The sequence below is a fragment of the Colletotrichum lupini genome, chromosome 2 (assembly GCF_023278565.1).
Source record: "Colletotrichum lupini chromosome 2, complete sequence".
Classification (NCBI taxonomy): domain Eukaryota; kingdom Fungi; phylum Ascomycota; class Sordariomycetes; order Glomerellales; family Glomerellaceae; genus Colletotrichum; species Colletotrichum lupini.
This window is the reverse complement of record NC_064675.1, coordinates 496,474-514,408: the sequence shown is the minus strand read 5'-3', so window position 1 is coordinate 514,408 and position 17,935 is coordinate 496,474. Positions and strand designations below refer to the sequence as shown.

At 42.3% G+C, this 17,935-nt stretch overlaps 4 protein-coding genes across 4 annotated transcripts; all 4 read left to right on the top strand.

Moving 5' to 3' along the window:
- Window positions 1-1,102: 1,102 nt before the first annotated feature.
- On the top strand, window positions 1,103-2,563 carry CLUP02_02532 (uncharacterized protein; the record flags this gene model as incomplete). Its single annotated transcript, XM_049281564.1, has 2 exons — window positions 1,103-1,120; window positions 1,181-2,563. 2 exons carry the CDS (start codon window positions 1,103-1,105, stop codon window positions 2,561-2,563), a joined length of 1,401 nt encoding a protein of 466 aa, XP_049138707.1.
- A 9,021-nt stretch (window positions 2,564-11,584) lies between these two features.
- On the top strand, window positions 11,585-12,312 carry CLUP02_02531 (cytochrome P450; the record flags this gene model as incomplete). Its single annotated transcript, XM_049281563.1, has 3 exons — window positions 11,585-11,626; window positions 11,868-12,070; window positions 12,138-12,312. 3 exons carry the CDS (start codon window positions 11,585-11,587, stop codon window positions 12,310-12,312), a joined length of 420 nt encoding a protein of 139 aa, XP_049138706.1.
- A 988-nt stretch (window positions 12,313-13,300) lies between these two features.
- Window positions 13,301-14,262, top strand: CLUP02_02530 (uncharacterized protein; the record flags this gene model as incomplete). Its single annotated transcript, XM_049281562.1, has 2 exons — window positions 13,301-13,769; window positions 14,180-14,262. The coding sequence occupies 2 exons, from the start codon at window positions 13,301-13,303 to the stop codon at window positions 14,260-14,262; spliced, it is 552 nt and encodes a 183-aa protein (XP_049138705.1).
- A 1,555-nt stretch (window positions 14,263-15,817) lies between these two features.
- Window positions 15,818-17,694, top strand: CLUP02_02529 (eukaryotic aspartyl protease; the record flags this gene model as incomplete). The annotated part of the gene is made up of 3 exons (XM_049281561.1): window positions 15,818-16,304; window positions 16,369-17,277; window positions 17,336-17,694. The coding sequence occupies 3 exons, from the start codon at window positions 15,818-15,820 to the stop codon at window positions 17,692-17,694; spliced, it is 1,755 nt and encodes a 584-aa protein (XP_049138704.1).
- Window positions 17,695-17,935: the final 241 nt, after the last annotated feature.

The window sequence follows — 17,935 nt, the reverse complement described above, 5'->3', positions numbered from 1 at the left end:
CGAGCGGAGATATGTTGTTAACAGTTCAAGACTTTTCGATCATATCATACCTCTGGCTCACAAGTCCGGGAGAAGCTGACTAGGTAAATTCGAACATAACATTGACACACAAAAAAAGGAGACTAGAAGCAGATGTACACGTACTCTAGTATGCATGCCAGGCCCAGATGGCTCTAGAGCTGCAACAAAGGCTCAGACCATTTGAGAATGACAGAAACACTCACACGCAGAAGTAAGGCCTGAATTGTCATATCTAAAACCTATTGAAGTATGTGTACCAGATCTCCCGTCCGCGCACCTCTTCCAGGAGACTTCAGAAGCGAGTTCCCAAGGCAAACTCGCGTTGTTAGACCAGCTCGGTGATGCTCATCAAGGTAAACAACAATTACTTCGAAATTTGGGGAGTTTCCAAGGTGCCTTTTGAATGGAAGTAGGGTCACAAAATGAGCCCAACTAAGACGGACCTTTCTATGTCTCTAATGCCCGGCTCAGCGCTCCAGAGTCAAGAGTAGTAATTCATCGCAGCAGTTAAAACGTCTCAATGTCATGCTTGCGATTCTGCTACCTACGTTGAGCTTAAGCATGTAATCTGTCTTACCTTACTTCATGTCAACACTACCATCTTAAGAAAAATATGTGCAAACTTCTGACGAGAACATCAGATTCAAGCTCAACAAATGGTAGATAGTAACAGAGAGATCGATTAGTTCCATTCTCACAAGTCAACAAGTCGAGTTTCCAAGAAGATCGAACATAGATAACGATACTAGACATTAGGTACTCTGCATCAGGTACCTACCAATCGACGTGGTGCCTGCGCTGGTCCACAGGTCGATAGTTAAATGATGGAGCACCGGGTGTATGCATCCGCTCGGCCCCTCCCCCGCATTTTGAGCTTGAATACCGTCCTAGCCCCGGCATAGCCGTGAACCGATCGGCTATGTGATGACGACACTCTTCATAAGTACATGTAGGCGGTCTCATATCTACATGTCTGTATAGCTGGGATTTGGGGCTGGTTTATGGCAATAACATCTTACCCGGCTACAAACAAATTCGACGTAAATCGCATGTTTCTTCTCAACACGCACCAGAACATAAAATGGCACAAAATCACAACGTAAGTTTCTATGCGAGTAGTTTCTGTTTCTCCTTGCCACACAAGATTAAAATTAAATAGTATCACTGCTTCCCAGGCGCAGAAGATGCGACAGAGAGATTTTGCGATTTCATAGTCCGGACTCAGTTCGAGGATATCCCAGACCAGGCCCTCGCAAAACTCTTCGATCTCGTCATTGATCATATCGGAGTGGGGGCCGGCGGAGGTGCCCATTCGGAGTCGAGTGAGCACATCATCAAGGGCGTCGAGGCTTTCGCCATGGGCTCGATTGGAAAGAGTAAAGTCTACGGCAAAGAAAAGACTTATCCCATCCAAATCGCAGCTTTGCTGAACGGAGCGTTTGCGCATTCTTTCGACTACGATGATACGCTCGCTATTGGTATCATTCACACTGGCGCCAGTGTCATTCCCGCTGCCTTAGCGCAGGCCGAGGTGTCAGATGCCCCTGGAACCTTACTGCTCACGGCGTTGTCCGTTGGGTACGAGGTCGCTTCTCGTCTCGGTCGTGCTTTGTCAAATGGTGGATACCCTCGAGGCTTCCACAACACCAGCACGGCTGGTATCTTCGGAGCGGTTGCTGCCATCAGCAAGATCAAGGGCCTGACGTCTGCACAAGTTTACAATGCGTTCGGCCTAGCGGGCTCCAAGACCGCTGGTTCGATGCAGTTTCTCGACAATGGATCTTGGAACAAGCGATTACATCCTGGCTTCGCCGCTCACGATGCCTTCCTCTGTGTTGCTCTCGCGGAGGCTGGCGTGACTGGGGCCTCTCACATCGTTGAGGGCAAATGGGGCTTCTTGCAAGCTCATTCTGCAAACGTCAACGCCGTTGGATTGACCGAAAGCCTTGGGATGGAATGGATATACCCAGCGACAGCACTGAAGCCTTTCCCCGCATGTCGGTTTACTCATACCGCCATCGAAATCACAGCAAGACTTGCCGCAAAGTCCGACTCACAGAAGCTGCCGGACAGAATAGTCCTAGGGTTGACTCGAGCTGGATATGGCATCGTTGGTGAGCCCAGTCCTAACAAGAAGCACCCCAAAACCATCGTCGATGCTCAGTTCAGCATTTACTACCAAGTCGCTGTTGCGTGGCTTTTCGGTAGCGACATCGGCTGGGGTGCATACGATACCGACAAGATGGAGAGCAAGCAAGTTGCACAGCTGTGCGATAGGATTGAGGTCCAGATCGACCACACACTCGGAAAAGAATTCGAGGTGCGGATGGCATTTTCAGGCATAGGTGGCGTAGGCGATATCGAAGAAGCGATGGTGTATCCCCTGGGAGAGGATGAGCATCCCTTTTCGCACGAGCGAGTTGAGAAGAAATTCAGAGGCTTGACCGCGTCTATCTATGATAGCGATCGTGCGGGAAGGCTACTACAAGCTGTGCAGGGGCTTCCAGAGAGACAGGCAAAGGACTTGATCGATTTATTGTGAGTGATTCGTTGTGACGTGGGATTACTATCGAGCGGACTTGGCTTTTTTTTCTCTCCTCGGATGATCGTACACGAAACCAGCCGATGGCGGAACAGATTGAAACTTCTCAGATAGCCCATGAGGTGCTGCTTCCTATTTCAGCGACTTGGTGTGCTGGAGTTGGGAAATGCCTCCAATTCAGTTCAGGCCGAGAGCACGGAAGCCCTCTTCCGAGCTGAAGGGGGAATCTCTCCGAAATCATGGAAGCAATCGAGACCAATACCAAGCCGACCGAGGAATGGCCTGCTTCCCGGGATGTCCGGGTGAAGTTGCTGTTTGCGGTTCTTTCTGGTGGTCTAGAACCGGAAATAAACTCACGCAGGCGGCATGCCCGCTGGAGAGGGTCCATAGGCACAGGCGAAAGGGCTGAACAAACCTGACTGCAAATGGGCGCAAGAGTCTTGCAGGAGGTGAAAACGCGGATGCAGGATGTAACTGTCTGCGGTTAAAGTGAGTAAATGGTCGTAAATACTGAGGTTAAGCCCGGGTCCGACTGGCAGCCTGAAAATGTAGATTAGAGTATCTCATTTGGTTTTCATCTGGCCCCTTCACGCTGGGTCCTGGTGCAGAGCACCAACATTTGAGTCAATCACAGCTTCAGATTTTGTGAGAGGTAGTTGTAGAGCTCATCATGAGGCCTGCATGAGTGATCTTGCACTACCGCGCCCTCAAATAGAAGGATACTCCGACGAACTCTGGGAGGGTGAGTTGAAAGGAGTTGAGGAGTTCAAACAGTCGCTAAGCTGTCCTACAGAGATCGGTCGGGGCATTGAGTCGAAAGACTCCACTCCGGTGAACTTGAATCCTCAAAGTTCACACAGTAAGGCAACATGACTAGGGTATTGCTCTCGAGTCAGACGACTCGTACGCCTTATGTCTTGGGTAGACTGGTCTATGAATCTCCTTCATATATCGGACTCTGGAGGTCGTGTTCATGATACTCGTGGCCATGCCAAGCTGTAATCCGGGATTCGATGAGACAGAACCATGGGCAAGCCCCTTGTCCAGGCCCGAGCGTACATACGTGGTGGTATGAGAGCACTTTTTACTCCGTAGAGCTTTCCTCTCTCGAAGGGCCTTGTTGGGAAATCCACAGCCATGCATGCGAAGCTCGCCACGATGAATTGATTCATCTTTCGTGCCGCCAGTTCCATCGGCTGTCACCCTGCGGGAGAGCCCGATCCGTCCGTGCTCTGACTTTTCGGCCGGGCGAGAGTGCGGGGGATGATACTGTTCGCTGCTACTTCATCTCGCTTCCGGGTCTGACACTCAGGGGCACCCCTTCTTCTCCAATTGCTAGACAGCGGGTGAGCCGACGAGTGATGTCGCACTGCAACCCTTGAAGGATCGACTACCTTGGAACCATAAAACTGTCGTGGTAGCGTTTGGTCTACCGGCTGAACTCCTTTTTTCGGGTGATGTGCGGAGGGCAAGGGGCGGGAAGGCCACTTGACCAGTTCTTTTATAGCCATGCATCGCCTTTCAGACGCAACCAAGGTCCCTGTTCGGGGATCTCTTCGATCTTTGGGACCATTTTATACCACCTTGCCCCTTGGCAGCTGGGGCGGCATAGAAGAGTTCTGCATGCGGTGGTTATCGACACCACGTCGTGATTGAGCACATCTCGTGGTTATGGACGATACCCCTTGGGACGAACTCCCACACGACGACTATAGCCCAGGGTTGCTCGCCACAGTATGGACTCTTATTAGTATTGCTAGTGCACTTATAGGCCTACGGATATACTGCAAGTTCTCGCGTGGAAGAGGACTGTGGTTAGACGACCATGTGCTGGTTGCATCGTGGGTAAGTGTCGGATTGGAAGTCCAATTCGACCGCGGCATACAGCCGACTGCGCAGGGGCCAATTAGGGGCCCTATTTACGATTATCGTAGCTAGCCTAACCTACGGTTAGAACCTCCTTTTTATACCTACTACGTAGATATTTATATAGTTTAATTAATCTCTTTATTAACTACGGTTCGAACTAACTATTTTATAATAAGGATACTAATACTAATTAGTAATTAAATTCTATTATTATAGATCGGTAAGGTATCTCGCTACGTAAAAAAGACGACCTCTTAATACTATACGGGATAGGAGATTCGTACTAATTAACCTTATAAAAATAAATAAAAAAGGGGGCAATTCTTAAATACTATACGGAATTAAGTAATCGTAGCCCTTTATTACTTACGAGAGGTCGACGTTTACTATATTAAACTACGTTAATTAATAAAACTACTTAAATAACTAGCCTTTTACCGTCGCCCTAAGTAGCTTTTTTACTAAACGACTTTTCTATAGCCGGCCCGTAATTAGAAATTAACTAGTTAAATTAATAAAAAAAAATACTTACGTAATAACTACTTACTTAATTAATTAATATAATAAACGAGCTTAATAATATAATATAAAAAAGCACCGTGCGATTAAAAAAGGGGATCTCTAAATATAAATATTCTTATTTAGCGGCGAAAATAACCCTATAGGAATTATTAAGCTAAGAGATTTATAGTATATAAAAAAGTCTATTATTACGAGGATTTTATAAGTACGACCTTAAGCCCGCGATCTAAACGACCTCTTTATAGCTCCCTTAACTACTCCCTAAATATTACTTAAAAATATAATATAAAAGACGGTTTAATAAGGGAAAAAGGGATTTAGAGGTCCTAATAGTATTGAGTTAAGAGTATTACAGATCTCGGATATTAACTTAAGAAAAAGGCGGCTACCCTAAAGTAGGCCTACGACCTCCCGCTAAAGTTATTATTAACTTAAAAAAAGGTTAAAAAGATAAAGATCTAAAAGGAAAAGAAAAGAATCCTTTAAAAAGCTACTAAAGGGCTTCTTTTTTTATACTAGCTCTTAGCGCGAGATTATTAATTTTAAAAAATTAACTAAAGAAGCTATTTAGAGATTATAAAGAGTACGAGGCTAAGGAGGCTAGAAATATACGGGATAGTAGAAATTAGTAATTAATAAAAATCCCGAGACTAATTACTATATCTTCTTATGGTAATATAAATATTTACTATTACTATTATTAAAAGGAATTACTAAAACCTACCTTTTTATATTAAATAAAAAAGAGGATCTTAGTAAGTACGATAGCTAGCGATTTAAAAAAGTAATAATAATCGCTAAAAATAATAAAAACGAGAGTAGTAATAAGATAGTAAGAGGAAGTAAGAATCTCTTAAACCTTAATAAATTCGTTAAGTAGTAAAAGTATAGATTTATTACGACTAGTGCGCGGATTAAATATATCCTTATTAAAATTAAATATATTAATAATTACTAATACGGGTATAAGCTAGAGCACGACCCTTAGTAAGTTAAGGTAAAAAAAAAGAGGACGAAACCCGATTTTAAATAGAATCCTAATCCTTTATAAGTAAGTAAATATTAACCCGGATTATTAGGGGACGTAAATATATAGAATTGCGGATTAGCCTAACGGTAAGTAAATTAACGTAATATTAATTTATTTAACTAAGGTTTATAAAAAAAAGGGGTTATAGGGGTAACCCCTATTTTATAAGATCGTAGACGACTTTAACTACTAGCTAGATAAATAGTTTATAAGCGCAAGCCTAAGAATTATAAAAGTAATTAATAAATTCTTTTACGGGCGAGGGGTATTATTAGCGTAATTATAATTATAAGAGCTATACGAAATACTAATAGCGATAATTATAAAGGAGGAATTCGTATTATAGAACTAAGTATAGGTCGATAGAGCGTATAATCGCTTTAATAAATTTAGAAAAAGGATAAACGACCTAGATTTCCTCCCTATAATTACTAACAAAAATCTATCGTTATAAAAGGATATACCGGGGTAAAATATAGTATTAGAAGTACGATAATTAATAATTCTGCTTATTTTAATTTATAACTCGTTACCGCTACTAATACGAAATTTAGTACTAATTAGCTAATAAAAAAGGAGGTAGACGACTTAAAGTTATTAATAGTACGTAGCGACGTAGGGATCGTATATAGATACTAAAAATCTAATAATAAATACGAGGCAATTTATAGACTTTAAAAAGATCTTCTTAAAAGAGAAATTATACTCTAGGGGGAAGTATAAGGTCTTATAAAAAACCCTAACGATGTTTTATAATTATTATAAAAAAGTCAGAATTAGGGAATATTAGTACTATTTAGTAATTAATATCGTACTTATAGGCAAAGCCTCTAATTATTATTATAAAGCGGTACGTAATCTCGATTAAAACGACTTTTTTAATATAATTAACGTAATCTAAAGCCGCTTTAAGACCTATAATAAGAACTTAGAGCTCCTATTTAAGCTACGAGCGATTTCTTTTATATTTATAACTAGGATAATAGAAAGTAAATTGCGAGTAAAGATCCTTAAAGAGCTTATTAATCGAATTAATAAGCTAGCGAAAACCTAGCTAAATAAGGGGATAAACGAGCGGAAAGTCGGATATTTTTATATTATAATCTAGCGTATACTAGAGGTAAAAATAATACTTTACTAAGTACTTAAAAACTACGAGACGCTCTACTCGAGGCTAAGATCTAGCTTTAATATTAAAATAAGAATACTATACTAAACCTACTTTTAGGTATATAACGGCCCTTATTAGTAATATTAGGTTAATCGAACGTATAATAAGAAAAGAAAAGAGGTTAGATATAGTAATTATTAATAAAGAGGCCTAGATTCGTTAAATAAGTAGAGATTTAACTTATAGGTAGGGTAATAAAAAAAGTAATATTATATTTATAAAAAAGATAGATATTAGTTAAATAACTACTCCGAGGAGGAGCGTACTAAATTATATAAATAGTATAAAAAGTTAAGGGTAGTAAATAGTAAAACTAGCCCTCGTTAGTTTAACTAATTCCTTATTATATATAAGGGCAGATCCGGGGGTACGGAACCTAGCGACGGTAGCTAAAGTAATAGCTTAAAGTATATACCCCCTATAAGAAATTTAGAAAATAAAGAAGATCTTACCCCCTATACTAACGAATTAAATTATAACGAAATTAACGATATTAACTACTCTTTTTTTATCCCGTTAGCTTTTAGAGGATATACGAGGCTAAACGAATAGAGAGTAGTAAAAGCTCTTAATAAATAGGCTTTTATTTATAAATAGTAAGGGAAGGTCTTTTAAACGACGGATATAGAGGCGGTTAAAAGGGCGAATTTAATAGGGCCGAAGCTTATTTTCTTAACGATTAAGGAGAAGACGTTATTTCTCTTAATATTTAAAAAAAAGGAATATAGTACTAAGTAAATTTAGAGGTAGCTAGAGGGGTCCTTTTTATACTACTTAGATCCCTCGAATACTAAGCTCATATAGGTATTTTATATAAACAAAAGGTACGGCCTAGATAATTTTTATAAAATTATCCTAAATATTAGGGTATTATAATAGTTAACTAAAGGAAAAGGGTAATTCTAGGCGCTATAAAAGATCGCGTTAGTAATACTTAATACGTCGACGGCGGGTATTATAAAAATTAGTTTCGGCCTAGGTAAAGAAATCGTCGCCCTAGGTATAGCGGAAGTAGAGATATACTTCGGAATAATAACTTTCTATATTTTGCCCGTTAATACCCTATTTCTCTTATATTTAAAAGATATAAATTAACTAAGTATTATATTTAATAATATAAGGAATAGAATCTCTAGCGGTAAGCACTTCGAAATAGTTAAATAACGATAGGGGTATGCGTTTATAAAGCTTATTAATAATACGAAGTCGATTAATTACTTAACGGAAAGTAAGCTTAGAAAACTATACTAAAGATTCGGGTACCCGTTAGTTACGAAGCTATATAACCTCTTAAAGTAATTAAGTAATAATAATATCGAAATAGGGGCGCTAGAGTAGTTAATAAAAGTATATTACTAATACTAAATAAATGCGCAGAGCCTACGCAAATTTAAGTTTAAATTACGTAATAAGCTCAACTTTAATTAGGAAATCGTCGTCGATATCTTCTACTTAAATAGTTAACTAGTACTATATATAATCGACGTAGCTATATTTTTTTAAATAGGGTAATTCCTCCGGGATCTATAAGTAAAGATAGTATAGGCAGCCCTATAAAAAAGCTAGATCGATATATACTAAGGACCGCTAAACGGTATTAAAACCGACGCTAATACTAGCTTTAAGTTAGTAGAATTTAGGGATAATACGACGGCTTATAATATATAGCTAAAAGTCGTACTTATTAAAGCGTACTATAATATTAAAAAGGTAGAAAGGGCATATTAGTAATTAAAAAGGGCGTTTAGAATTATTAAAAAGGAAAATCCGGATTTTATTAACGACGAATGCCTCTAGATAGTACTTAAATACTATAACGATACTATAAGGCCTAACGGACTTATACTAATACTATTAGTATTTAGAGTATATTTAAAAACGACTTTAGCCTCGCTATTGTTACTAAGTATAAGCTAACGAGCCCGAGTAATTAAAAAAATAATACGGGCATTGCGCGAGGTAAGTATAAAAAAATAAGTTAACGAGGTAATTACTACGTATAATAGGCCTAATATAAGGGATAATTTAAATATATTACTAAATTTGGATATATAAGTATAGCGCGAAATTACTTAATAATAGGCTAGGCTATATAAGTTAATTTCCGTCGACGAGCGCTTTTATATAGTTATAAAAGATCGCGACTAGCCTCTCGAAGTATTAATTATAGTAGTTAGACCGTACTATATAGATCTTAACGAGGTAATTTCTAACTTATAAAAAGAAGAAGAGCTAGGGGAAACTATATAACCCGTAATAGAGGCATAAGAAATTATCCTTAATAAAATCGTCGTAGTAGTACTAACAAACGACGAAGAAGAGGAAATTGCTAAAAGGGTATTAATATTACTAATAAGACGTTATAAAAGACTACGACGGTAAGCCCTAACGCAGCAATTTATTATTAATAACGAGGTAATTAATACTTTTTATATAGTAAAAGAGAAAGCCGATTTTAAGCTAGTGGTTAAACTATATAAAGAAGGCGTAATTATAACTATTAAAAAGCTATATAAGGGATTAAATCTTATCGAAGTAAACACTCTTTATAATCGAGGGGTCTATTAATTTATCCTATATAACTTAAAAAAATATATAAACCTTTATATATTTAAATTATAAATAGTTTATAAGATTAAAAAGAAAGGAACACCCCAGCCGTACGAGAAGTCTAAATACGTAATTTAGGGGTATAGTAATGTTAAAAAGGCGACGCTATTTATATAATTACTTACTATATAGCGCTATAGCTAACGATTAATAATAGTACTAATAGTATCGCTATAAAAGAAGGGATACGAGATTTAGAGCCGTAATATTACCTAGGTATATACTTAATCGGCCATAGGGCTTATAAAGAAAATCCTAGCCTATTTACTAAAAGAAATAGCTAGTAAGTACCTAGAAAGTACGATTATTAAAGTACTTAAGCTATTATATAAGCTCGTAGAATCGGGCACTTATTAATAAGCTACCTATTACGATTTTTATATTAATTAATTATTAATAATTATTTTTATATACGACCCGTGCCTACTAGTTACGGAGTACGAAAGCGACTAATTTAAAATCGTCGGAATATAAACTAATAATATATTAAGCCTATTCAATATTAACTTTATAAAAAAGGAGGATAAGGAGCTTTAAAAAGCGGGCTTCGTAATAAAGCTAAAAGAGGTCCTTATAATAAACACCCCCCTAGTATTTAATAATAAGATTCTTATAATTAAAAAAAAAACCGTCGTTTTTTAATAAAAGGGGTAGGGCGAGAAGATTAACCTCGTTAATCCGAATATAATTAACGTTAAGAAGTAATATAAAGCTAAGCTCGCGCGAGGGGTATATATTACGAATATTTATTAGCTTAAAGTAATTTTTAATTACGCTAAGGTAGTATAGGCTATAAATCTAACTAAATAAGACGTCGAGGTACTTAATAAGCGGCTTAAGTAGTAGTAAACGAATCTTAATTAAGGTCTCGTTTACTACTTAATTAACTTTATAACTAGTAAGCTCTACGTTTTTATTAATAAGTTATTTACGAATAATAACGACCTTACTTCGTAATTAAAGTATATTATTATCCTAGTTAACGAGAGTATAAGTAAGAGCGAATTTATTATATATAATAATATAATCTACTACTCGTTAACTAAAAGTAAATAGGTAATAAGAAGTATATTAGCGTCGGAGGTTTATAATATAGTTAACGGCGTTAACCTCTCTTATATAATTTTAACGATACTAAAGAAAATTACTAATTAAATTAGCCTTCTACTTATTTTAACGGTTATTTATACTAATTCCTACTTACTATATAAATACTTCGTTAAATTAAGAACGACGAAAAAAAAGAGGCTTATAATTAATATTATAGCCCTTAAGTAATTATATAAAAAGCGCGAGATACTTAAGATCCGTTAAATTAATAATAAAAATAACTTCGTAAATACTTTTATAAAAGTAGTACTAAATAAGGGATTAGAGTAATTCGTAAGTAGCGGAAAAGTTATTATATAAATAGAGGGATAGGTTATATAAAAAGAGTAGAGAAAAGAAGGAAAAAGAGACGACTTAGTAAACGGGCCTGAGGTCGAATTATACCTCTAACTATAGTAGTTAAATCGATAAAAAAAAGAGAAAGTTAGTATTAAATTAAAAGTTTAATTCGACTGCGGTATATAGCCGACTGCATAGGGGCTAATTAAGGGCCCTATTTACGATTATCGTAGCTAGCCTAACCTATAGTTAGAACCTCCTTTTTATACTTACTACGCAGATATTTATATAGTTTAATTAATCTCTTTGTTAACTACGGTTCGAACTAACTACCCTGTAATAGGGATACCAACAATATCACTTACTCTCAAATCTAAATCACCTTGCTAAGTTAAAGGAGGAGCTGAGAGCCGCGATGCCAGACTCCAATATGGATGTGCCGCTGAGTAAGCTCGAAAACTTGCCGTGGACCGTGAGTGCATCAACCTGATGCGAGTTATCTATCTTTGATCCAAGGTCAACTTACTAATGTCGACGTGCTGATAAGACCGCTGTCATCAAAGAGTCACTTCGGATCTCCGCGCTTATTACCATGAGAGTTGTGCTGCAAGCACCTACGGAATGTCTCAAATACCGAGATTGGGTCATCCCAATAAACGTAAGATCAATCATCAATTGTTCAAGTGATTTGGTTTCAAGTCGCCCTGGCAGAGTTGGTTGAGTGTTTACTGACCTACCTGGTTCGGAAGACGCCAATCGGCATGACATTCGCCGATCTGATGATGGACTCGAAGGCCTTTCCAGACCCTAGAATGTTTGATCCCGAGAGATGGCTCGATTCTCACCCTCTTTACGCCCAGAGCACGAAATGCTTCTTCCCTTTTGGGCGCGGACACCGCAATTGCATTGGACTCAAGTGCGTCAATTCCTCACTGCAACAGCAAATTCAAGCAGGCATCTACTAACTATCATGCGCCGCCAAGTCTTGCTTGGGCAGAGATGTACGTTGCGCTTGCAAAAGTTCTGCGTCGATTTGATCTGGAGTTATACGATGTAATCAGAGAAAGGGATATTGACCACTACCGTGACTGCTTCCTGGGCGAGCCTCGGGATGACAAGAAAGGCGTTCGGGTCAAGATTCTTCGTCTTTTGGACTAAACATGACAGGGTACCTAGTAATGATCGGCGCAAGGCGGGTGCAACTCGGGTCGAATGTGCATGGATAGCCAGGAGAGTCAAGATCAGCCGTGGTGGATGGGGTCTGTTCAGACTTTTTTGTTGCATGTCCTTCTCCAATTCAAGTGTCACTGTCTCATATAAGGCTCAATGCTATGCTAATTAGTGTCAAAGTTTTGTCATGGTGTCTCGGGTCTCGAGCAGTCAATAGAACTGTAGCCGTTTGTTTCATCGTTTTCGTTGCTTGAACTGAGTTGAAAGCACTACGGCCACTTCTTCCGTGATGTTTATCTCCCGATCAGTCTTCAATCTTCAGGTGCGCCTTCGCACAGCCATCGTCTTCTGAGAGTGCAATACAGTATCCCAACTCATGATAAACACCACCAAGTCGGTCGTGAAAGTAAGAATACTGGTTTAAGCCCCCAAAGGACAGTAAGTGAACGACAGAATATTTTACGGTTCAACGCTTCCCGAGATTTCTTGTCGTCGCCATAATCTCTGTCATTGGTACTCCTCGAGGCCAACGTTTGCCTCAGTGTATTCTTACTATAATATCGAAGTCTTCATTGAAGAAGCATAGGGGATTCTAGATGTATTGCCGACGACTTATTGTGTCATCCACTTCAATTGTGGGAGTAGTTATTTCGAAGTTGTTAGCTGAACCCCGATGGAACCTTCCTTGACATCAAGGTCCTTAGAACTGAGGGAAAATAGCAAAGAGTAGAGACCATGAAACGGCCAGTACTTCTCTCTAAAACACAAGAAAAAAACCATTTTCCACTTCATTCAATCTTTCGCACAGCTTTCATGAGAATTCCACGTCAAAATTGTCATCAATCTGGGTGTTAACCACGGTGGACTTCGGACGCATCGCATTACACCTGCCTGGCATGGCTCGAAATCTCAAACATACACCTTTATTACCACCGCGACCGCTGGGGCTCCAACTGCAGTACGACTCCGCTTGATCATGGAAACAGTCCCAAGACCTGTGTTCCTCTATGGTACCTTATGCGCCCTACCACTACTCGCTTGGGTTCTGACTGGTGACGCTACTCAAGTTAAGGAGATATCGGCCCTCATTCGGACCGCGAAAGTGGAAAACGTCGCACGTTACTCATTACACGGCTGTGATTATCCATGCGCCTTTAGGGAGCACGGTTCATACATAAATGGATATCTCCTACAGCCTCAAACGCTCTCACAGCGGAAGAAGCTTGACGACTTTGAAGGCGAAGTTTACCAAGTCAATCCAATACAAGCCATGGTGTTAAGTCACGGTGGCGAAACGGTCGAGAGCTTAATCGAAGCGAATATATACCTATGGAATGGCGATGAGGATTTGGTTGCTTACCAGTCTTGGGACTTGGAATGGTTTCTACAAGAAAGACTGAAGGACTGGGTCGAGCTTTTTGCGGGAATGGAGATGGTGGGGGGTGGTGACGCTTGTAGCGTAGGCATCTTGAAAGCACTATGGCCCCGAACACAACTCCAAACTCAAAAAGCTGTACGCAGTATTTAGCATTTGCTTCGAGGAGCATCGAGTTGATGGCTTGATCGAAGGGACAATACAACGAAGACCAACCTCCAGATCTCTCATGTATTCCCGCCAATGAAAGCCAGCAACTAGATTGAACATCACTGTGAGTAAAACTTGCGTCCGTTAAAGTGTGGAAGTCCTTGCCGGAATCCGGGGGACGCCGCTCGGCACGGACGACGCAAAGCACGGGCGCGGAGCCCATAAATAGTCATAGGGTCTAGTCCGTCAGGCGCTGCACAGGGGATCTAACCTTACTCGGTTCATCTCAGGTGGGCGCTGACTGAAATGTCTTACTTTTGCATTCTTCAGCAGACTTTGAAGAATTACATCGATGGATTCTTCGACTTCTTCGACTTTCCGCTCAGTGTTTGACTTCTCTGGTGATGGGCTGAGAATTATATGCATATGGTCTGATTCTTCATGGCATCTGAGCGATTTCTATGCTCTCTTGCTTCAGGCCAGGCTCCAAGAGTCCGGGGGATCTCGCAGAATGTAACCCAGGATTGGCCAGCGGCAGGTTAAGCCTATCGAGCAAGCACTGTCGTGGTCCTTGGATCATCGATATTGTCGCTTTCGGGTTATAAACTGTGGCGCAATTGGTCCGGATTACATCGGCTATGATCTCTCCCGCACTCCCAGGTCGCAAATACTCGACCCGCTGAACTCCTGGAGCTCCTTTTTGACCCGTCGACAGCTCGGTGAGGGCTCTTGAAGAGATCTGAGGTAACCTGTTCAGGCATAGTGGCCGTGGCTCTCACACCAAATCGCGTCCACTTTCGTCTCAGGGGTTTGTCTGATCTACGATGTCCCACCGCTAGCTCGCCTGCGGCCCCTAGTCAACTCTGCGACGCCAGGCCCTGGAGTCATTGTTTGAAGTGTTCGTCGCGACCACTCACAGGTCCGTCTTGGACGTTCGAAGGTGCCAAGGCCGAACTGCCAAGTCTTGCGAACTACCAAGCTACCAAGTCTGGCATCCCTCCGCTAGGGCGAGACGAGTAGGAAAAAGCAGGGACCTCTTCGAGCCTACTGCGTACTGCAGAGGAAGGTTGTCGTTCGTCCATCAGCTGGACAATTAATTGGGTGTGTCTGCAAGCCAGCACCACCCCCGAGAGCGAAAAGTATCCGTAGGAATGCCAATGCCGCGTGAGTTGTGTGTCGCCTGTGCCAAATTTGGATTTTGGCTCAGCAGCCGCACCAGGCGGGAGGATGCTCGACAGGGTCTTCCTAAGACACTGCACTGACAAGGGATGTCAAAATGGGGTTCTCTTAGGGAAGAAAACGTGCGAACCATGCTACTTTCGAGACACCCAGACACCGTGGTTCCTCATCGTCGTTGGCCGGTCCCCCTCCCTTGGCGCGGTGACAGCTGGGACAGGCCATCGGCTAGTTCGTCTTCTCTCACTCTTGGTCTTGGTCGATCTATTCCCATTTTCGTTTCCAATCTCTATTCTTGTCACAGCAATTCTCTTCTTTCGTTGCCTCTTCTTTCCTTTACGCTAATTCTTCCTCTTTGTCCTCAATCATTGTCTGCCTCGACGGTGGAGTTTGCTTCAATTCTACTCTTCCCACCTCTTGGAAGCTCTTGGTAGCCAAGACGTGTTTTGCATTGCGTTGCGTCTGCCGTTTGAAAGGCAACCTTTCCCTCACGACCTCCCGGTGGGATCTTCAATACCATTCAACCATTGACAGCTTGCTGGATCAGCTTTACTTTTCAACTCCTTTTCGTTTTTTTCTCATCATTGTCTTTTCAAATCAGTTGGTTCCTGGTCTGTACGCTCCTTATCAACAACCGATTAGCTCTCACCAAAAGACACCTGAGACCGGCTTCCAGATCCACTCACGAGACGTCCGCCACCCTTCATCAACTCGATCAAGCGCCATTCCATCCAAATAGTTCCCATGTGGCGACGACCGCGATAGCACGCATCATCTTCCCCGACGCCAGAAATGGCGCTCCTCTCATCCGCTCTTTTGGCTCTATCACTAGTCACTGGAGCACACGGATGGCCTCAGTTACCAACCGACGATGGCGATTTCAGAACGCTCATGACACTCCCCGTCATCCCATATACCGCCACCCAACAGCACGATGTCGAAGTCGTCTCGCGCGGGCTCTCCCTCCCCGCAGATGAGGGCGATGAAGTCAGTATGATGATGACGCTACCAGTGACTTCAAAGTCAAAGAGGAAGAGACGGATACGAGCCCCTCGAAAGGTTCTACTCGATAATCTTCTGGGCGATGGTTTGGAGGCTCTTCCTGCCGCCCCGGTGGTTAAGCCTCCAACAGTGCGTGGCCTGCCTGTTGATGACAGTGTCGATGTCGACAGCGCCTTTGTCACGCTGCCCGTCATCCACTCTACCAAGCGTGGTGTATTTAGTAGACAGGTCGAGGCGAAGCTTGCCAATCGTTCGGATGTGGCTTACTATGCCCAACGTGAGCAGCACCTCTATTTGTCTCGACGGATGAGTACTTGGAATACACACTAACTCCAGCATAGTCAACATTGGCACACCCCCTCAGCCAGTCTACGCTCAGCTAGACACTGGTTCATTTGAGCTATGGGTGAACCCAGAGTGCGGGGCCCTCGCCGCTTCTGACCAACGCTTCTGCGAAGCCGTCGGCTTCTATGACACAGCTCGATCTTCAACCGCTGTCTCTCTGCAGACCACCAAAACTCTCCGCTACGGTATCGGCGCAGCGAATATCACCTATGTCCGCGACAGTCTCGCCCTCGCCGGCTCTCGAACAACAATGCAGCAGGTCCAATTTGGCGTCGCTACCAGCTCTGAAGACCAGTTCGCAGGAATTCTTGGTATTGGCTACGGAAATGGCGTCAACACCCGTTATAAGAACCTCGTCGACGAGCTCGCTACCCAAGGTGTCACCCGCACCAAAGCGTTTAGCCTCGGACTGGGCTCCAAAGACGAACAGGAAGGGGCAATAGTCTTTGGCGGCATTGACACCTCGAAATTCTCCGGGCCACTGGCACGCCTTCCGATTCTCCCGGCAGATCAGGCCCCTGACGGTGTTGCTCGGTACTGGGTAAACATGAACTCACTTAGTCTCACTCCGCCAAGTCGCCGCGTTCGCATGTACCAAAACAGCTCAATGCCAGTCTTTCTAGACAGTGGCGCTACTCTCACACTGCTGCCTGAAGAGCTTGCCGTGCAGGTTGCTACCGACTTTGGCTCACCTGGTCTGGACGCCAACGGGTTTTACCCTGTCTCTTGTTCTCTTGTTGATCTCAACGGGACCGTCGACTTCGACTTTGATGGGATGAAGATCAAGGTTCCTTACAAGGAGATGATTCGTGAGCTGCGTACCACCCCGCCGACATGCTACCTGGGTATTGTCCCCAACGCGGACTTCACGCTGCTGGGCGATACCTTCTTACGCTCAGCTTACGGTAAGTCGAACCTATGAAATCTTCAATAACGAGCTGCCGGACTAACTGATATCCACAGCCGTCTTCGACTTAGACACCAACGCCGCTTACTTGGCGCAGTACGTCAACTGTGGCACCAGGACAATGCCCATTAGCAGGCCAGAAGACATTGCGGCTATCCGAGGATTATGCCCTGCTCCCGCCGGTTCTATCGCTGTTCCCGCCCCGCCAGCGAGTAACGGCACGACCACCTCACCAGGAACGGGGATGGGTTCCGGCTCAGGATCTGGCTCGGGAACCGGATCGACCCTGCCCACCAGTCCTGCTCCTGAAATGTCTGGCGTTCCGGCGTCTGAGACGATCTCGTCAACTTCGACATCAGCACCAAGTACTCTCGCAATTGTCTTGGGTATCGGCTTAGCGGTCATTATGATGTGAACAGTGGATAGTCGAATGAGTTATTGTTATGTACATATGTACATGCGGAACCCCTATTATGAGCATCTTGAGCGGACATTGTGTGACTTAATGGCGTTTGGAACAGCGGAACAGTCAAACTTTGGATATAAGCATTATTGGGAAGGACTTTTCTTCACCCGGCGCATTGGATAAGCAGCGAGCATTGTTGAAAGTCGAGGTTTGAGACAGACGTTAATGCGATATGCCACATAGGGTGGCT